The following is a 22,222-nucleotide window of genomic DNA, read 5'->3' on the forward strand; positions in this document are numbered from 1 at the left end:
TGGCTACCTTTAGAGGGGCGTTCCGCTGAACTCCCCCATTCAGAAGGGACTGATGCAGGAATCGCTTTCCCATTTTGTTCCGATTTAGTACAGCGGCGTGTGACTGACCAACAAACACAGGCTGTCATGGGCTACCTTTGTGTGGAGTTTCAGAATTGTAAGCACAAGTTGCAGGGTACAGTTTTTTTCAAGGGGGTCCCCCAGGTACATATAAATGAATCCCTCTGCCTTTCCTGTAAATATCAGTGTACATGGCAAGGTCAAATGACATATAACAGTGCATAGAGATATGACATAAGGTACCCATACATGATACAATTTTTCATTTTTTTTAATTGGATCGTTTAGTTCGATTATTCTGTTAGATCGAATATAAAGATTTTTCCAACCTGTCTGATCGGAATTTTATAGAAAAAACTGTATAATCATTCGTTTTTCTTTATCTAAAAAAAGATTCTTTTCAACTTTCTTTTGATTCAATAGTTTTGGTAAAAAAAAAACAAAAAAAACGGGAAAATCAAACGTTTTTATTGTACCGTGTATGGGTACCATTAGACATATAACATTGCACTGTTAATGGGTGCTTTGTACGACTCGATATAAATCTTTTTTTTTTTTCCATATGAATGACCTTATCAAAGATATGATTTTTCGCAAAAAAAATGCGAATAGTCAAATCTATGAAAAGAAAAAAGAAAATTATTTTTCTGTTTGATTTTTTCTTTCTATGTCAGATGACCTAAAAAACAAACAAAAAGAAAAAAATTGGACCCCCCCCAAAAAAAAAATAAAAATAAAATACAAATTTAAAAAGCCACATTATAATGTAGTTTCAAACTGTGTCACCCTTGGTTGAGTAGCGAAGGCACACTGACCCCAGACGTGAACAGTAACGCTGAATACTCACCTAATGACGCAGGAGAATAGATCACAGCGACGTCCCCCAGCGGCCAGCGTTCCCCGATCCATCCTCCTGCCGGTGGGTACATGTGACATCATGCGGCGTCACTCGATGGGCGTGACCCAGAGTTCAAATGATCGCGGCACTTTGCATGGGAGTCGTCAGGGATCTTAAAGGATACCGTAACGCAAACGAAAATGTAAAAAACGGGGGGAGCAAGCATGTATAGTGGGTTCTCCTCATGCCCACTGGTACCCCCGTTCTCCTCTGTCCCCCTCCGTTATTGTGTACTGACCCTCCAAAGCTGCTGCCTGGTCGGGAGAGTCGGTGAAGGCGCTGCCCGGCGACGCGCATCCTTGTCCTTGATCGCACGCCCGCCGCCAGGAGCGCTCTGCGCATGCACACTACGTAGTCGTGACATTATTTGTCACCGTGTGTCGCAAAACATCCTTCACCTAATCGCGCCTGTCCCCATGTCACAAGATCCAGGAAACAATCGCTCAGCACTCAGAAAATCGCTGCTCGTCATAAGAATCACGCGGTGGAAACGAGCCTTAACGATGCCCAATATTTCTTTTGAACGCTAGATTATTTTGTCTCGATATAATTAAATCGATAAATCAACTATATTTTTTTAATGTGAACGAACGCAAAAAAAGGAAAACAAATGGACGTCTGCGACCAGCATTTCCATCGACACATTAAAGAAATAATAATCATAATAATCGTGCAGTGTTGCCAGGAAGAACCGGTTCAGCGGGTACAATCGCTCGTTTGTTGCGAGCTAATATCACGGTCTTTCCACTACGACCTTGAAAAAGTCGCTTCGCCTTGTTGCATCTCAGCCCCCCCCCCCCCCCCAAAAAAAATAAAATAAAAAATAAAATAATATATATATATTAAAAATAGTCTAGTGAAGATTGCAAAGCCTCATAGACTGGATCATTTTGCAAAGCAGTTTGCAAATTTCCGCTGCAGCATCCTGTGCAAAAAAAAATATAAAAAACGCCTCTTGTGTGCGCAGCGTAACAACATCCCATAGCCCCTCTGTGTTCTGCAGCATGGCCGCTGAGGGGGCTGTGACACCATCCCTGCCTGTTGCATGATGGCTCCTTCTGCTCTCTCCCTTCTCCTGCTATAGACATGAAAAGGGGGTCGGATGGGGAGGGAACTGATGAATGACACCAGCGGAGGTGGGGGAGCCTGGGTGTCATATTTCTGAATCCTTCCATGCTGGGAGTCACAGAGGAACCCATACAAGCCAGCCAGGAACTCACAAGCCTTGCTCCAAAGGCCCTGGAAGGCGAAAGAAGAAAGGGGACGATATGGGGACGCTGGATCGCTCTTAGCGTAGTCGTCTGCGGAGACCGGACGCGCTCACCAACACACACACACACAAGGGCGCACACACACAAAGGAAACAGATGTAATGGCACAAAAGAATTAACCAGACCGACAGAGGCGGCTTAGGCAGCAGGAGAAGGGAGCTCGCTCTCAGCTGCGGAAAAGAAAAGAAAAAAATCCAATTCTGTAAAAAAAGAAATCGCCAGATTCGCACACAGACGCCTACAGCGGCACGCCGAGAGCGAGGGCGACGTGAGACGCAAATCAATCAAAGATATGATCCGGGAGAAGTCAATGAATTACAGGCAGAGAAGAACGCTGCGTCCCAACGTCGCGGGGATGAAGCCGGCTACCGCCGGACGCAGATGCTAGCCTGGGGGAAAAAATCGTGGGCTGAAGACACGTGGAGGCTCCCATTATGATTGAGTGAGTATAAAAACCCCCCACCTTTTTTATTTTTCACCTGTGTCTGTTATTTGCGGCGGGTCGTGCTGCGCGTCCGCCACGCTGCGTTCTCTCATGCAGGAAGAAAATGCTCGCCAAACGGCTCCGTGCAGCCGGTTAGATGATTTAAAATAAATAAATATCTGCAGCAGATAGGCAATGGAGGGTTAACGCCAGGAAGCTGAGACTGCACGCCGTCCAGGGGGGGGGGCGGTGTATGGTGGGGGTCCCCGGCTGGGTACACGTGTTCTGTGTTTTGGGAAACAATATCGCAATTGTTGGAGGTTATAACGTGGCAACCCGTCAGCCACGGAAACCCGAAATCCATACGACTTGCTGCAGATCTTAAAAAGAAAAAAAGAGAAAGTATTTTCGCTGTGTTGCAACCAAACCACAATTGCTAAAATGCAAAAGCGCAATGATAGTGCGTCATTCCGTGCCTTGCAGCTGTCTGGCCAGTGGTGCGTTGCACGACCGCAAACCGTTTTATACACCATCATACTGTCTATTTAACCAAACTGCTGAATTCCTTGTTGCTAGGCAGGGGATGGGATTGTGCTGGAGGGGGGAGCGTCAGTATTCTATATAATAGGCATATAACCAGAGATTTCATGGCCCAAAAACCAGAAGCATTGGTCACGATTTTCCAGCGGGGTCAGAGAAGGAGAATGAGCCTGGAATGGAGAGATAGACGAGACCAGTTAGGTCATACACTGCCAGATCTTTTATATACAGTATATGCGAGTATAAAAAAGGTCATACACTGTACAATCTTGATTTTGCAATCCTGTCCAATCATACCACATCTGTATAGTATGAGAAAAGGGCCTGCACACTTGCAATTACTTGTGCAACAAATCGGCGTACACACATTAGAAATTTGAACAATCGCCAGCTAAAGCAGTTGTTATTGGCCGTTTCAGACAATCTATATTTAATGTGCGTACATACCTTAAAGGACAACTGAAGTGAGAGGTATATGGAGGCTGCCATATTTATCGCCTTTTAAACAACACTAGTTGCCTGGCAGCCGTGCTGGCCTATATGGTTGCAGTAGTGTCAGAATCACCCCAGAAACAAGCATGCAGCTAATCTTGTCAGATATGACAATAATGTCAGAAACACTTTATCTGCTGCATGCTTGTTCAGGGGCTATGGTTAGAAGGGTATCGGTTGAAAAGGGCGCCCGAGCTGCCTGTATGAAAAGGGCGCCGCCATAGACATCAATGTTATTTCTGGAAATATGGGCTACAAGGTGTAGAAAAGGGCGCCCGAGTTTTGATATAGGCTACAAGTGGGCTCCCCTTTGTAGCCCATATTTTTTTGGCTACAAGGTTTTCGGCTACAAGCGGGCTCCACTTTGTAGCCCATATTTTTTTGGCTACAAGGTTTTCGGCTACAAGCGGGCTCCCCTTTGTAGCCCATATTTTTTTCCGCTACAGTAAGGTGCCCCTCTGTAGCCCATATTATTGACTTTTTTTTGTAGCCTAAGTTTGTATATGGGCTACAAGCACTGTAAGCCGAATTATTTCATTCCCCCACTATCCATGGCGGCCTGGAGGGGGAATAGTAATTTACACATCCCGGAGTTTTTTTCTAGCCGAAGTTTTTATATGGGCTACACCAGGCGCCTTTTTTGTAGCCAAAGTTTTTATATGGGCTACACCAGGCGCCCTCTTTGTAGCCGAAGTTTATATGGGCTACACCGGGTGCCTTTTTTGTAGCAGAAGTTGGTATATATGGGCTACACCAGGCACCCTTTTTTTACAGGCGCCCTTTTCATATAGACCCGGTTAAAAGTATTAGAGGCAGAGGATCAGCAGGGCTGCCAGGCAACTGGTATTGTTGAAAAGGAAATAAATATGGCAGCCTCCATATACCTCTCTCTTCAGTTGTCCTTTAAAGAGAAACCAAAACCAAGAATTGTACTTCATCCCAATCAGTAGCTGATACCCCCTTTCCCATGAGAAATCTTTTCCTTTTTACAAACGGATCATCAGGGGGCGCTGTATGGCTGATATTGTAGTGAAAGCCCTCCCACAGTGTGATGTCAGGACCATGGTTCTGACATCACACTGTGGGAGCCTTGTTGCATTGTGGGAAATAACAGCTGTTTCCAACTGCCAAAAAAGCAAGCAGCATCTCCTTCCACTGACATCCCCTGCCAGCAGTAAAAATGCCACCATGTGATAAATGTCAGAATGTAAATCAGGGAGAGGAAAGCTTTTACAATGAGCAAACGCTGACTAAATCATTTATACATAATTATGGTAAAAATGAAGCACTTTTTTATTACATTATTTTCACTGGCGTTCCTCTTTTAGGCCTAGTGCACACCAGAGCGGTTCGGCTGCGGTTTGCGATCCGCTTGCGGGTGCGGATCCGCTTGGGTAATGTATTTCAATGGGCTGGTGCACACCAGAGCGGGAGGCATTCTGCAGAAACGCATACTCCCGGGCTGCTGCAGATTTTGGATTGCGGAGGCGTTTCTGCCTCAATGTTAAGTATAGGAAAACCGCAAACCGCTCTGAAAAACGGCACTTCAGAGCGGTTTGCCAGGCGTTTTTTGTTACAGTAGCTGTTCAGTAACAGCTTTACTGTAACAATACATGAAATCTACTATACCAAAACCGCTACACAAAACCGCAAAACGCTAGCTGAAACGCTGCAGAAAAATAAGAAAAAGCGTTTCAAAATCTGCTAGCATTTGCGGATCTGCTAGCGGTTTTTGGTGTGCACCAGGCCTAAGGGTGCATGCACACATCCAGTTTTGATTAGCCAGCTTACCTATACAATCTGTTCACATTCAGAATCTATTGGCCCGCATACTACATGGAGATTGCAAAATTTGCCTATCAAGATTGGATGTGTGTACACACCCTATGAGATTGCAAGATTTCTTATCCCCGATGTGAACAGCGCAAGCGTGAAAAAGAAGGAAGTAAATGGACTACAAAAGCATTTCTCAGGTCTCTTACATGAACTGATCTTTTGTATGTGTACAGCATCGATAGAACGATCGTTCAAACCTCCATGTCAAACCTATGCAGCAAACTGATTTCCCATTTTCCAAAGATTTATATCTGAAAGTGTGTGCGCACCTTTTGGGAGTGTACACACATCCAATTTTGGTTGGACAATTTTACATCCTCCATGCAGGCCAACAGATAGTGTGGTGGTTAAAGTGAACCTAAAGCCTGGGAAAAAAAATGAGATTAACTCACCTGGGGCTTCCCTCAGCCCCCTGCAGCCGATCGGTGCCCTCGCAGCTCCGCTCTGACGCTCCAGCACCCGCCGGCGAACACTTCCGGTTTGGCCGTCACCAGCCGACAGGCATGGGAACGTGAGTAATTGTTCGCGTTCCCAGCCTGTATATCGCCCCCTATGCCAGGAGGCCGCAATAGCAGCATAGGGGGCGATATACAGGCTGGGAACGCGAACAATCGCTCGCGTTCCCATGCCTGTCGGCCGGTGACGGCCAAACCGGAAGTGTTCGCCGGCGGGTCCTGGAGCGTCAGAGCGGGGCTGCGAGGGCACCGATCGGCTGCCGGGGGCTGAGGGAAGCCCCAGGTGAGTTAGTCTCATTTTTTTCCCCAGGCTTTAGGTTCACTTTAAGCTCTCATGGTACATTATTTCCCCGTAAATAAATAAATAATTGTACCAAAAGATGTGCTAGGACTTATTGTCAGGGGATGCCTTATATCTCTATGAACACACAAGTTCCTGTGCTGTGTGTCCTCCTGCCTTCCCCACCGTGCCACCTCTTCTTCTGCTGGAGCCACCTCTTGTGTGCCTGTGTCCCCTTATACCTTTAGTGTCCTATAGGTGTCCCCCTCTGTACCTGTGTCCTCCTATCCCCTGTCCTCCTATCTCCTCCATGTCCTCTGCTGTGTTTTCCACTCTCCCTCATGTCCTCCTGGTGTACCCCTGCATCCTCTACTTTGCTGATACTGCTTCAGCCTATGGGGAAGAAGTACGACAACTTGAGTTTCTACTGGAGCCGATTGTCTTGCAGGTGGGACCATGGCACTCTTATCGGGCCACTCACTGCACTTTCTGAGTAAGAGCGAGTGCAGTGATTGGCCCAATAACAGAGCCATGGTCCTACCCTCAAAACCATGGTCTCCGGTAATAACACAAGTTGCCATACTTTTTCCTCTTACTGCAGCTAGGCTTATTTTCGGGATAGGGCTTATAATACATGCTCGAAATTCCTGCCAGGGCTTACTTTCGGGGGATGTCTTAATTTCTGGGAAAGAGGATAAAAGTGGTAAAACTGGCCAATCAAAATTGGATGATGCATGCACCCATACACCGCTTTTGAAAAGGACGATTGTCATCAGAAAAACATCTGCCGGGAAGAATTTGACAGATTAAGAGACAAACATCTTTCGACGTCATCTTTTCAGGTCCTTAGGTAAAGTTTTTACGAAGATTATCTGCCAATTGGTTGTTGATCGTTCGTTGATCTCACGTGTGTCTGCAGCTTTAGGTATCAGTTTAAAAGGCTGTATAAAGAGTAACAGCTGTTCTTGATTCATCAATTAAGAAAATATTTTATTTTAGACACATGGTACCTTCCAAATTATTTCCCCACATGATCACCATATTTATAATATCTTTTAACAAGGTTTTCAATCCCTTTGTTGTAGTAGCACCACACCCCTCACATATGAGTTAGAGGGATGGGAGGGGCTCATGTTAATACTGCTGAACAAACAGTTACTGGAATTCTGCAGTCATGTGACAAGCAGTGCAGGGAGAGGAGAGGTTACCCTGACAGTTATATGACCCAGAAAGAATACCTTGGGGATGATTCAATAAAGTTAGCGCTGTGTAACAGCAAGAGTTATCAGCTGTTAAGCGCGCTATAAAACTTAAAGAGAAACTCCGACCAAGAATTGAAAATGTAACTTTATCCCAATCAGTAGCTGATACCCCCTTTTACATGAGAAATCTATTCCTTTTCACAAACAGACCATCAGGGGGCGCTGTATGGCTGATATTGTGGTGAAACCCCTCCCACAAGAAACTGAGGACCGTGGTGCTCCTGACAGTTTCCTGTCTGTGAACCTTGTTGCATTGTGGGAAATAGCTGTTTACAGCTGTTTCCAACTGCCAAAAAAGCATGCAACAGCTACATCACCTGCCAGCAGTAAAAATGTCACCATGTAATAAATGTCAGAATGTAAATCAGGGATTTAAAAGATTTTACAATGGGCAAACACTGACTAAATCATTTATACATAATTATTGTAACAATGAAGCACTTTTTTTATTACATTCTTTTCACTGGAGTTCCTCTTTAAGTGCCTTAATTAGTGTCCTTGCACGCTATCGGCAGCATTGCGTGCCTAATCTGAGAGCGGGCACTCTGCGTACGCTATGCTGCTAAACTAACGTGGCTCCTCTCCTCCCGCCCTCACCACCAGCAGGTCCAGTCACCCGGACCTGATCCCCGCACTCTGATTGGCCCATTAGGCTGTCTGTCAAGTAATCAACCCCTCGTGTGGTAGATAAAAGCAAGCGGTTGTTACTTCCTGGACAACCCTCGTATGGTCAATTGTTTTAGGACTAAGGTCTTATTCACACTATGAGCGTTTTTGATTTTTTTTTAAAGCGCTGGCGATTTTAGAAATCGTTCACACCTAAAATCGCAAAAACACTAGCGATGTGCGTTAGCGTTTTCTGCGAGTGATTTTATTTTTCACGATTTAACGCGGAAAAATCACTGGACAAATTTGCGTTTTTGGAGCGATTGCGATTAGTGGTTCTATATAAGCTAATGGCAATCGCTCCAGAATCGCTGAAAAAAATGCTGTAGGTGACGCATTTACGATTAGCAAATAATCGAGGAAACACCCGCGATTGTCATCAATCGAGGCAACACTGTCCTAGGCTACAATAGCACTAGCGTTTTTAAAAAACGCTAGCACTTTAGCGATATTGCGTTTCCCGCTCAAGTGTGAATGGGCCCTGAAAGCACTTGTGCAATGATGTCCTACGAGAGTGTTCACATGTGAGCGTTTCGGTTATATTAAAATCAACAACGCACTACATGTACCGTTTTCTTAGCGTTTTTGCTCAATGGAAGGTATAGGGAAATCGCGTATTGCAATTGCAATTTCCTGAGCGATTTTAAGAATAAATACATTGTATTTATTCATTTCCAGGTCAAAGAGATCACTTCCTGACTGATGTCAGGAAGTGAAAAAACACAATCACTCAGCAAAAGCTCTTGGAAAAGCGCTCTATAAATCGCTCAGCGTTTGCGATAGCACTGGCGATATGTAATGTGAACAAGGCCTTAAACAGGCTTTCAGCGGCTTTTTGTTTAGCCAATGCTTAAAGGACAACTGTAGTGAGAAGAATATAGAGGCTGCCATATTTATTTCCTTTTAAACAATACAAGTTGCCTGGCAGCCCTGCTGATCTATTTGGCTGCTGTAGTGTTTGAATATGCAATGCATGTTCAGGGTCAATGGCTAAAAGTAAGAGGCAGAGAATCAGAAGGATAGCCAGGCAACTGGTATTGTTTAAAAGGAAGTAAATATGGCAGCCTCCATATCTTGTTACAGTTGTCTCTTAACCACCTGAGCGGTCTGGACGAGCTCAGCTCGTCCAACACCGCCGGAGGCTGCCGCTCAGGCCCTGCTGGGCCGATTTTAATGAAATAAAAAGCAGCACACGCAGCCGGCACTTTGCCAGCCGTGTGTGCTGCCTGATCGCCGCTGCAGCGCGGCGATCCGCCGCGTGCAGCGGCGAAAGAGGGTCACCCCAGCCGCCCGAGCCCAGCGTAGCCGGAACAAACAGTTCCGGCCAGCGCTAAGGGCTGGATCGGAGGCGGCTGACGTCAGGACGTCGGCTGACGTCCATGACGTCACTCCGCTCGTCGCCATGGCGACGAGGTAAGCGAAACACGGAAGGCCGCTCATTGCGGCCTTCCGTGTTACTTCTGGCCGCCGGAGGCGATCGGAAGAACGCCTCCGGAGCGCCCTCTAGTGGGCTTTCATGCAGCCAACTTTCAGTTGGCTGTATGGAATAGTTTTTTTTTTTTATTTAAAAAAAACCCTCCCGCAGCCGCCCTGGCGATCTTATCAGAACGCCAGGGTGGTTAAAGGAATTATCAGGCATTTCAAAGTAAAATAAAAGTGTGATGATTTGCTCAGCTGCCTGTGCAGGCAGGCAGCCTTTTGACCATTGTGTAGATTTGCATGCTGCAGGACTCTGGAAAGAAGAGCTTCTGTCAGTTTTGCAGCTTGTGCTTGCAGAGGAATTTGCATACGTTGTCATGCAAATTGCCTGGCCACATTCATTGGAGGCGTGTACTATAAGTACTATGTCTTTCCCACAATGCTTCGCTGTTCATAATGATTTCGTCCTATGTAACACTCCTGGTGGGGTGTCAGCCTTGCTCTCTGTTTGAACATCAGCTTAGAGTAATTCCTGAATTTGCGCTAGGCAGATTCCCTAGTGCAGTTAGGATTGTATTATCTGTATTGCCTGTTCTGTCTTGTCTTGCCTGTTTGCCATTGTCCTGTCCCTATGGTGGTTGACAGGAAATGGTTCTGATCTCTGTTCTTGGAGTATAGCTGGTGCAGCGGTTGCTACCAGCTATCTCTTCTGTTCTGTCTCCTGGGATCGCACTAGCTACTTTTCGCTAGCGCTGGGGATCCTTCTGTTCTGTCTCCTGGGATCGCACTAGCTACTTTTCGCTAGCGCTGGGGATCCTTCTGTTCTGTCTTCTGGGATCGCGCTAGCCACTTTTCGCCAGCGCTGGGGATCCTTCTGTTCTGCTACTCTGTACTTGGATCGCGCTAGCCACTTTTCGCTAGTGCTGTGGATCCTATCTCCCGCCTGTTCCTGTTTTCGTGTGTCTGTCTGCTACGCTTGCTGGAGGCTCGGTGAGGTAACCGTTAAGCAAGCGCTCGCGTCCTCTGTTTCATGTTTGTCTGTTAATGGTTAGTTAGGTGTGCTTGTCTCTATTGTGCTTATCACGTGGAGACCGCGCATAACCGCGTGCACTGTTGCGAATGAGTGCGGTGTTCGCGGTTAGCTAGCGTTTATTATTTTCCGTATCTCCTTATTGTATTTGCTGTGCCTTTGTTACCCTCGTATTCTATTCTGATCTGCCTTGTGTCTCGTCTGGCGATCGCACCTCTCGCGATCGCGTTCCTATTTCATATCTGCTGTTGTGTGTGTGCGGTTGCGGGGTGGCGACTGGATTGGCACACACACATACAACCTGTCCCTTTGCTCATTCTCATTCGCAATCGCCTCGATTGCGTTCTGCGTTTTGTACAATTCCTGTCTGGCATTTGTGGAGGTACAGAGGATTGGTTCCTCTGCACTCCCCAGCGCCATCTGCCGACAGGAATTTTCCCTCTAGGGGTGCGTAGCACCTTTTGCTGGGTTCCTGCAAATTATACGCTTGTGGAGGATTTCCGCCGTGTCAGCGCACGCGTTGTGCGCTGATCACAGGGAAAGTTCCACAATCGCTACAAAAAGTTAGCACTTGTCTTGGATGCAGGGCATGCATTTTTCAGTCTGGCAGAGGCGGTGTATGCCTGTGCAATTAACCATTCAATTGCAACATGTGTTTAGGGATGCACAGCCTTTCCCCCCCACCTCTCCTTAACTTTGTAACTATGTAACTGTCAGGTTAGCTGCTCCCAGCCCCTCCTCCTGAGTTTCCTGTTTGCATGATAAGTAGTAGCAGATTTGCATATGATTTGCATCTGAATTGAATGTGAAGTGTGCAGAAAATCTATTTAGGTGCTGCACACTGAGCTGGTGGTCATTTCAGAGGCAACCTTAGTGGTATGCGCTGGCGTTCTCCTCGCTAAAATAAGCGCTACTTACCCGGGGCTTCGTCCAGCCCCAAGCTCCCAGCATGTCCCTCGCCGCACCTCCGCCATCAGCCGTTCGCCGCTGTCGCTGCCTTTCGGACGGCCTGACGCCATTCCCGGGGACCGGGAGGCAGCGACGGCGAACAGCTGAGGGCGGAAGTGCGGCGAGGGACATGCTGGGAGCTTGGGGCTGGACGAAGCCCGGGGTAAGTAGCGCTTATTTTACTTAGAAATGCCTGATAACTCCTTTAACGCTTCTCTGCAAACGAGTCAAGATTTGCGTCATTTGGTTGTTGCGTTGCGTTTGTAGCACACTAGGGGGACACGGGTGTAGCTGATCCTACACGCTATATGTAGCCAGGGCGAGACGATGGGAGGGGCGTATGACCGAGCTGTATATTCCAGTACTATGGCGGGGAGAAGGGGGGTGCCCCTGGTAGTGAGTTGCCAGCACTTGTGGTGGTGCATAACCATAGCGATCAGCATGTCCAATCACTAACCAGCTGCTGGGGAACACTTGCTGAAGGTGCCCCAAAACAAACAACGTCAATCGCAATTATGTATTGACCTTTGGAAACGCCCTCAATTTCATCAGTTAGAGGGCCACTGTCACGAAAATCTTAAAATTTAAAATACACTTATGTACTGTAACACTTACAAATAAGAAGCCCGTTTCTTCCAGAGTAAAATGTGCTATGAATTACTTTTTCTCCTATGTTGCTGTCGCTTACAGTAAGTAGTAGAAATCTGACAAAAGTGACAGGTTCTGGACTAGTCCACCTCCTCATGGGGGATTCTCAGGATTTTGTTTATTTTCAAAAGCATTTAGTGGATGGCAGTTGCTCCGTCCAACTACAAAAGCAGTGTGCAGCGAGCCGGGAGGCTGGCCAGCATCTTTGTATTAATCTTTTTCAAGGAGTGTCTTTATAAAGAGTAAAAGCCATGCTGAGAATCCCCCAAGAAGAGATGGACTAGCCCAAAACCTGTCTGAAACCTGATTTCTACTACCCGCTGTGACAGCAACAGAGGAGAAAAGTATTTTATGGCTCATTTTACTCTGGAAGAAACATGCATCTTATGTGTATGTGTTCACATGCATTTTACATTTTAAGATTTTTGTGACGGTGGTCGTGAGAGACATATGGAGGCTGTCATATTCATTTCCTTTTAAACAATACCAGTTGCCTGGCAGACCTGTTGATCTCTTTGGCTGCAGTAGTGTCTGAATCACACCCCTGAAACAAGCATGCAGCTAATCCAGTCTGACTTCAGTCAGAGCACCTGTTCTGCTGCATGCTTGTTCAGGGTCTATGGCTAAAAGTATTAGAGGGAGAAGATCAGCAGGACAGCCAGGCAATGAGCATTGTTTAAAAGGAAATAAATATGGGGCAGCCTCCATATGCAGCTCAGCATGCACAGCCAGCGGTGGGAACTTTTTCTTCTTTTTTATTTTATGCATAATTGTACTTATACATAAAACAACAGTTATCTCTTCATTTGAATGCACAGGTCAGACCTGATTAGCAGCCTGTACCTTGGTGCTGATTCAGGACGGTTATTGAGATACAAATCATTGCGCATATAAACAGGTTGATGCAAATTCTGCATGCTTGAAATTGAGCCAAACATATCTCGCCAAGGTGGAATTCAATCAGTCCATTTTCAAGCCGTATAAATTTATGTGCAGAATTGGCATCAACTCGGAACTATTTTCATCTCCAGCGCTGACGTTTCATGACTACACTTAAGGTGCGTACACACATGCGACTATAGTCGTTTGAAACGATCGTTCCCCGATCCTTTCAAACGACGATCGTTTAAAAAAAAAAGCAGGCAACGACCATGAAGTCTAACGACGGACGAGCTAGATCGTTAAAAACGAACGATCTAGCTTGGCGGATATTTTCCAACAACGATCGTTTGCAAAAGTAGTACATCGTTAGAAAACGGTGGTTCGTACTAGGCTTGACATGCGCATTTCACTATTTCTCCATGGAACTTTTCATTTTTATGCGCAAGCGCAATAGTTGCTTTACGTGATGTAACGTTCGTTCTAACGATCAGATCGTTACACACCTTTAAAAGCTAACTTTACTTAGGTCGTTCTTTCCTCAATCAAAAGATCGTTCGTCGTTCACAACCAACGATCGTTGTCGCATGTGTGTACGTAGCTTAAGGCCTCTTTTCCACTGACTGTTGATAGGCAGTGAAATGCCTCTCAAACTCTAACTGCTCACTGCTGCCTGGTAACTGCTTGCTGCTGCCTGGTAACTGCTTGTTTCTGCCTGGTAACTGCTCACTGCTGCCTAGTAACCGCTTGCTGCCTGAGCACACAGCTCAACAGTCCGTAGAAAAGAGGCTTAAATGAGGCCTCCTTCTACAGGGCCTGACTACATCTCCTGCAGGTTTGTTCTGCTTGGGACTACGCAGAGGCGGGGCTTGTGATATAATTCCCATTGCTCCTCAGGGGCCGGCTGTTGCAAGCTCCACCCCTTGTAATGGAAAGTACAGTGACTTCCCCATCCTCCTTGATCCTGCTATTTCAGTGCCGGGATTCTCTGAACATATCGGACAAGTCTTGTCGCAGTTCTCCCATTTTTGTTTTCATCACCGATTTGCTTGAAGAATTTCCATTGTGGGTTTGTTTGAGTTTGAAGCATAAGCTTGTTTTTTTTTTGGTATTAGGAAAAATGGGGTGATGTGGAAGTTTTGAACATATAACCGCTGGTCTATAACTTGTTCATGACCAGAGATACGGAATTTGCGACATACGTTTGTCTTTATTCAGGGATGGAGTACGAGGTGAAGGACAAGGAGGAACTAGCTGACTCTGGTATTCAGTTTATGACACTGTGGATGTTAGGTTGTGTATTCAAAGACCCATTTTTATGACACGTCTTTTGGCCGATCATGCAGGTCTGTGGTTTTCGGACTTCTGCTGTCAGCTCTCTGAAAGAGGCTCTTGTTTCTGCAGGAACAGGATTACTTCTGCAGAGAACTTAGCTGAATAAAGGAGAAAGTTGTAAAGAGGAGCCAGTTTAAAGCAGCACTCTAATTTTCAAGTGTGTGTGTGTGTGTGTACCAGTTGCTTGTTAGTCCTGCTGATCTCTTTGGCTGCAGTAGTGGCTGAATCACACCAGAAACAAGCATGCAGCTAATCCAATCTGACTTCAGTCAGAGGGCTGGTGCACACCGAGCGGCTTTTTGGGCGTTTTCAGATCCGCTTGCGGCTGCGTATCCGCTTGGTCAATGTACCTCAATGGGGTGGTGCACACCAGAGCGGCAGGCGTTTTGCAGAAACGAAAAATGCCTGGGTGAGGCATTTTTTGGATTGCGGATGCGTTTCTGCCTCAATGTTAAGTATAGGAAAAACGCAAACCGCTCTGAAAAACGCCTGTTCAGAGCGGTTTTGCAGGCGTTTTTGTTACAGAAGCTGTTCAGTAACAGCTTTACTGTAACAATATATGAAATCTACTATACTGAAAACCGCAGCAGCAATCCGCAAAACGCTAGCAAAACGCCTCATAAAAATAAAAAAAAGCGTTTAAAAATCTGCTAGCATTTTGCGGATCTGCTAGCGGGTTTTGGTGTGCACCAGCCCAGAGCACCTGATCTGCATGCTTGTTGAGGGGCTGCAGCTAAAAGTATTAGAGACACAGGATCAGCAGGAAAGTCAGGCAACTGGTATTTTAAAAGCATAAATCCATATCCTTCTCAGTTTAGGTTCCCTTTAAGGCTGATATTGTGATGAAACCCCTCCCACAGTGTGATGCCATGGTCCTGACAGTTTGACACTCTGTCTGGTCCTTAAAGGATATATGAGCCAAATTAAATTATTGCAGAACTACTTATCATGGGCTTCCTCCAGCCTCTAGAAGCCTTGGTGTCCCTCGCTGCAGTTCCACTGTCAGCCACTACTCTGGGGCGCCCTCCGTAGGGCCTGCCGGTGGCTTCTGCACATGTGGAAGTGCGCATACGCACACCAGAAACGTTCTGTGCCAGCTGTATCCTTTAAAGGACAACTGAAGTAAGAGGGATATGGAGACTGCCATATTTATTTCCTGTATCAGGTGCCAGGCTTTATTTCCTGGGTATATGGTGCTGGCAGGAGGCGTGTTTCATGTCTGTGTGAGGAAAGTGCAGCTCTCTTTCTCAGCTAAGCCTCAGCTTTGAGGCGGATTTAATTAACAAAGCGAAAACGTGTTCTGTCACTTTCTTCCCTTGGCGTTCATCACCTATCTATACTCGGGCCGGTGACACCAGCCAGCCAAGACGTGAGACGATTGTCGGCTCAGCTCGGCCAGGGGAGAGGGGGGACCGCATGTCTGTGAGGGCCAGAGGTGCCGGCGCTTCCATGGAGGCAAAGGGGGCCATGGCCTCAGGGCCACAGAGCCTCTAGGGCCCCCCTCCATGGTGTGTCCCCCCCCCTCCCATCCAGCTATGGTGACCCCTTACATGCCTGCAGGGAACGAGGAAGAGAGGTGACATGGGGAGAAGTCCGAAGCATCGAGCATGGCGCTGCTTCATGTGTACTGCCGCCTCGATTAGGTAAGACCTCACTGTACACTCTGCATAGGGGGAGGGGGAAAATGGGGTCCCCAACAACATAGCTAACAATTGTCCCTCTTTGGGAGCCCAGTCCCTCTTTCCTCCTCATTTGTCCCTCTTTCAGGACTCATGTATAAATCTGTGTAAATACATCGCTCCCAACTGTCCCTCTTTTGGAGGGACAGTCCCTCTTCGGGAACCCTGTCCCTCTGTCCCTCTTTCCTTCTCATTTGTCCTCCTTTCAGGACTTATGTGCAGAAATATGTAAATATATGTATTTTTCTACTCTAATATACTCTAAATGTTATTTATAGCCTTTAAATTGGTACATTTCTTATTTTCAAATGTTAATATGAAGGAAAATGAACCAGGATAGAGAGGACCAGTGTGGTTTGAATTATAAAACAACATATTTTTCCAATGAAATCTTTATGGAATGCGTGACTAGGGGGTGTGATCAGGGGTGTGGCCTAAGTGTCCCTATTTCTTATCTCAAAATGTTGGGAGGTATGTAAATATAAGTATTTCTCTACTGAAAAATGTGTGTAATGTACTCAAAACTTTATTCCCATCCTTTATATTGACATATTTGGCTGGATAGTGTACTGGGTAAGGGCTCTGCCTCTGACACAGGAGACCAGGGTTCAACTCTCAGCTCTGCCTGTTCAGACAGTCAGAACCTACTCTGTAGGAGACCTTGGGCAAGACTCCCTAACACTGCTACTGCCTATAGAGCACGTCCTAGTGGCTGCAGCTCTGGTGCTTTGAGTCCGCCAGGAGAAAATCGCAATATAAATGTTCTGTGTCTGACATATTACTTATTTTAAAATGTTATTATGTAGGAAAATGAACCAGGATAAAAAGGACGGTGTGGTTTGAATTATAAAACATATTTATCTTATGAAATCTATGTGGTATGTGTGACTAGGGGGTGTGACAGGGGTGTGGCTTAGTTGTCATTCTTTCTAATCTCAAAAAGTTGGGAGGTATGCCCAACAGTGTTTTTGTGGACATATGATGGACGCCTAATGATGCTGTGTGGCTGGGAGTGTAGTGGGAGGGGTCCTGGGAGTTGGGGAAGGGGGGGGGGCATTGCTAGGGGGGGCCCCCCAAGTTACGTTTGCCCCTGGGCCCCATTGTAACTAAAACCGGCCCTGCCTGCAGCTGATGTGAGGTGACGATAGTGACCCGGCTAGGCCAGGGGAGAGGTGACCGCATGTCTGTGAAGGCTGCAGGTGCCGTGTAGGTGACATGAGGTGACGATAGTGACCCGGCTAGGCCAGGAGAGAGGTGACAGCATGTCTGTGAAGGCCGCAGGTGCCGTGTAGCTGATGTGAGGTGACGATAGTGACCCGGCTAGGCCAGGAGAGAGGTAACCACATGTCTGTGAAGGCCGCAGGGGCCGTGTAGCTGATGTGAGGTGACGATAGTGACCCGGCTAGGCCAGGGGAGAGGTGACCGCATGTCTGTGAAGGCTGCAGGTGCCGTGTAGGTGACATGAGGTGACGATAGTGACCCGGCTAGGCCAGAAGAGAGGTGACCGCATGCCTGTGTAGGCCGCAGGTGCCGTGTAGCTGACGTGAGGTGACGATAGTGACCTGGCTAGGCCAGGGGAGAGGTGACCGCATGTCTGTGAAGGCCGCAGGTGCCGTGTAGCTGACGTCAGGTGACGATAGTGACCCAGCTAGGCCAGGAGAGAGGTGACCGCATGTCTGTGAAGGCCGCAGGTGCCCTGTAGCTGACGTGAGGTGATGATAGTGACCCGGCTAGGCCAGGAGAGAGGTGACCGCATGTCTGTGAAGGCCGCAGGTGCCGTGTAGCTGACGTGAGGTGACGATAGTGACCTGGCTAGGCCAGGAGAGAGGTGACCGCATGTCTGTGAAGGCCGCAGGTGCCGTGTAGCTGACGTGAGGTGACGATAGTGACCTGGCTAGGCCAGGACAGAGGTGACCGCATGTCTGTGAAGGCCGCAGGTGCCGTGTAGCTGACGTGAGGTGACGATAGTGACCCGGCTAGGCCAGGAGAGTGTTGACCCCATGTCTGTGAAGGCCGCAGGTGCCGTGTAGCTGACGTGAGGTGATGGTGACCCGGCTAGGCCAGGAGAGAAGTGACCGCATGTCTGTGAAGGCCGCAGGTGCCGTGTAGCTGACGTCAGGTGACGATAGTGACCTGGCTAGGCCAGGAGAGAGGTGACCGCATGTCTGTGAAGGCCGCAGGTGCCGTGAAGCTGACATGAGGTGACGATAGTGACCCGGGCTAGGCCAGGAGAGAGGTGACCGCATGTCTGTGAAGGCTGCAGGTGCCGTGTAGCTGACGTGAGGTGATGATAGTGACCCGGCTAGGCCAGGAGAGTGTTGACCCCATGTCTGTGAAGGCTGCAGGTGCCGTGTAGCTGACGTGAGGTGACGATAGTGACCTGGCTAGGCCAGGACAGAGGTGACCGCATGTCTGTGAAGGCCGCAGGTGCCGTGTAGCTGACGTGAGGTGACGATAGTGACCTGGCTAGGCCAGGGGAGAGGTGACCGCATGTCTGTGAAGGCCGCAGGTGCCGTGTAGCTGACGTGAGGTGACGATAGTGACCCGGCTAGGCCAGGAGAGAGGTGATTGCATGTCTGTGAAGGCCGCAGGTGCCGTGTAGCTGACGTGAGGTGACGATAGTGACCCGGCTGGACTGGATTAGCTGCATGCTTGTTTCAGGTGTGTGATTCAGCCACTACTGCAGCCACAGAGATCAGCAGGGCTGCCAGGCAACTGGTATTGTTTAAAAGAAAAAACAGTAAGGGCTCGTTCACTCTAAGGGCATTTTTGCACCTTTTTTCAAGCGCAGGCAATTTTCAAAATCGCCCATAAAACAGTTGTGAAATGAATCTCTATGAGAAGGTTCATATCAGTGCGTTGCGCCCCTCTGCGGTCGGTAAAGCGGTGCCTGTTCCATTTTTGGGGCGTTTTTTGCTATAATGGAAGGTGTAGGAAAAACACAAAATGCTCACAAAATCGCTTTGTGCAGTGATTGCGTTCGCATTTTTAAGAATAAATACAATGGTATTTAGTCTTTTCCGGGTCAAAGAGTCCACTTCCTGACTTGCATCAGGGAGTGAAATACAAAACCGCTCTGGAAAAGCACTTTTACCAGAAACGCAGCACGCACCAGGGCGCCGGGAGGGGGAAAAAACGCGCACAAAAACGCAAAACGCTTGTTGCGTTTTCAATTTTAGGTGTGAATGAGGCCTAAATATGGCAGCCTCCAAATCCCTCTCACTTCAGTTGTCCTTTAAGGCCTAGTGCACACCAGAGCGGTTCTGCTGCGGTTTGCGATCCGCTTGCGGGTGCAGATCCGCTAGGGTAATGTATCTCAATGGGCTGGTGCACACCAGAGCGGGAGGCGTTTTGCAGAAACGCATACTCCCGGGCTGCTGCAGATTTTGGATTGCGGATGCATTTCTGCCTCAAGTAAAAAGTATAGGAAAACCGCAAACCACTCTGAAAAACGGCACTTCAGAGCGGCTTTCCAGGCGTTTTTTGTTACAGAAGCTGTTCAGTAACAGCTTTACTGTAACAATACATGAAATCTACTACACCAAAAACGCTTCACAAAACCGTAAAATGCTAGCTGAAATGCTACAGAAAAAGAAGAAAAAGCGTTTCAAAATCTGCTAGCATTTTGCGGATCTGCTAGCGGTTTTTGGTGTGCACCAGGCCTAAGAGTGCCTCAATGCAAGTCACCATTTTTTTGGGCCAATGGTTGTTTCACACAAGAATGGATCCGCAGAACTCCCCGCTAGGGTAATTATAAACACTGAATGCCACTGTGAAGAAATGACCAGATTGCCCCCTTTATAAGTAGTGATCTGATTTCTGATATTGGAGAGGGAAGAAGTATGGCAGAGCATCTGCCACTTCCTTATGTATAAAGCGCCTTATTATATGGAGAGGTTCCAAGGTTTATTCAGTCCCGTCTTCCTTAAACTAAGCAGAGACTTTAATTAACTGCTGCACAGAAAGATCATTGAGGGAATGTTCCCAGAACATTCTGAGAACAATCTCTGTACAGACACACACTGGCAGCCTGTTCTGTTGTGTGGAGAGAGGGAGGGGGGGACAAGGGAGAGAAGCACAATAGAGATTAGTCGCGAGTGATCGATCATGACTGATTCTTCTTCTTCTCATTGTATAGTGCCAGCAGCTTCTGTAGAACGCTTTACAGACTGTCCCCCGATCACAGAGCACTTTACAGACTGTCCCCCGATCACAGAGCACTTTACAGACTGTCCCCCGATCACAAACAACTCAAGGAACAACACTTCAGAGATACAAATAAAGTTTTCTTCATGTACAAAATATACAGGGCAGTAGTTTTGTTGTCGTTTTCGGTTTTGGTTTTGTACATAATTTTGTTGTGAAATGTTATAGTATTGAATAACTCGTTGTAAATAGTGTAACCTTTTGGGGACCGCCTTTATTAGATACAAAGCCACACTTGTTGCTGTTTTAGCCTGATGCGGCGTAGAATCTACGCCGCCCGACATTACCGCTCCTGACGCGATCGTGCGCACCCGAGAGGAGAGATTAAGCTGTCATATGACAGCTGACATCTCCCCTCAGTGATCAGCAGCCATCGCGTATGGCTACTGATCACGTGATCACTACGATTGCCGGCGGATCATAGTGATCACTATTAGAGCTGCGGCGGTGGGGGGGGGGGGGGGAGAAGAGGATCCACTCACCTCCCTGCCATTCCCCCGGCGATATGCACTCCCCACCGCTCTGGCTGGCATACCCGTTCTCTCTGACGACATTGCTGGGTCCCGGATTGATGACGGCATCAAGCCGCGATCTGGAACTGAGCGGCAGTACGAGCGGAGATGCCGGCTGGAGCGGAGGTGTCCACAGCGGCTCATCGCTGGAGCCTGGGAGGCGAGTAAATGCTGCTGGCTACAGGGGGGACACCTAACTACTAAAGGGGCACCATGCCAAGCTAGCCTTAAGAGGGATCCGGCTGCCTGACCCTCCCCCCTTCAGACCTCCTGTGCCCACGCCGTCACTCACCATCATCCGGTCCCGCGCCGTGGCTCAGTTTCTTTTTCGACGACTAGCCAGACGCTGGACCAGTCTCCACGCATGTACTCAATTGCGTTCCTGCCACCATGGGCGTCCTGCATAGGCGCACTGGCCCAGCTAGTCGCCAAAAATGGAACCGAGCCGCGGCGAGTTACGGCAAGGGCACAGGGCATCTGCAGGGGGCTAGGGGAAGCCCCAGGTAAGTTTCCCCCCCCCCCCCATGTCAGTTAAAGAAAAGAATTGAACGCCATCCCAATCAGTAGCTCATACTCCCTTTCCCACAAGAAATCTATTCCTTTTCTCAAGCGGATCATCAGGGGGCGCTGTATGGCTGATATTGTGGTGAAACCCCTCCCACAGTGTGATGTCAGGACCATTGTCTTGACAACAGATTGTGGGGGCCTTGTTGCATTGTGGGAAATAACAGCTGTTTCCAGCTATTTCCAACTGCCAAAAAAGCAAGCAGCATCTCCTTCCAGACAGTGACATCACCTGCCAGCAGTTAAAATGTCACCATGTGATGCTGGTAAATGTCAGAATGTAAATCAGGGAGAGGAAAGATTTTATAATGGGCAAAAACAGGGCCCATTTCCACTAGTGCGGTGCGATTCCGTTGCAGAAAATATGAAAAACGAGTTCGCATGCGTTTGTATGCGAATTTTAATGCATTACAATTCACATCTGTTTGTAAGTATGCGAATTTAACCATGTCAGTGCCCGTGTGCTTTTACATTGATTTTAAGCGAAAACGTACGCAAATTCGCATGAAACATTTGCTTAACGAAAACACATGCGTTTCACATTACAGGCGAATCGCACACTAGCCTTGTGGTGTGCAAATTCTGATGGCTCTTTTTCTACACAGTCTACCGCACAGAATTTCTGACAAGTGGAAACAGGTCCATTGATTTATATTGGTTATGCGAGTCTACATGCAGAAAACGCATACAGATTCGCTCTAGTGGAAACGGGCCCTTCATCATTTCTACGTAATTATTGTAAAAATGAAGCACTTTTTTATTACATTATTTTCACTGGAGTTCCTCTTTAACCACTTCAGCCTTCAGTCGTTTTCACT

The 22,222-nt window shown here is 47.5% G+C and overlaps 1 protein-coding gene across 9 annotated transcripts in view; it reads left to right on the plus strand.

Moving 5' to 3' along the window:
- GRAMD1A (GRAM domain containing 1A) overlaps positions 1-22,222 on the plus strand; it is a 264,618-nt gene that overhangs the window by 61,529 nt on the left and 180,867 nt on the right. Inside the window, exon 1 of one of the 9 annotated variants that reach the window (XM_068241924.1) lies at positions 2,153-2,671. The exons of 7 other annotated variants lie outside the window; for them this stretch is intronic. In XM_068241924.1, the coding sequence (XP_068098025.1) occupies positions 2,664-2,671 (8 nt within the window). In that variant the 5' untranslated portion in view covers positions 2,153-2,663. Of the gene's footprint in view, positions 1-2,152; positions 2,672-15,774; positions 16,087-22,222 lie in introns of those variants that run through there. One more of the 9 variants, XM_068241923.1, reaches the window with a different exon arrangement.

Source organism: Hyperolius riggenbachi, chromosome 6 (assembly GCF_040937935.1).
Source record: "Hyperolius riggenbachi isolate aHypRig1 chromosome 6, aHypRig1.pri, whole genome shotgun sequence".
Lineage (NCBI taxonomy): Eukaryota > Metazoa > Chordata > Amphibia > Anura > Hyperoliidae > Hyperolius > Hyperolius riggenbachi.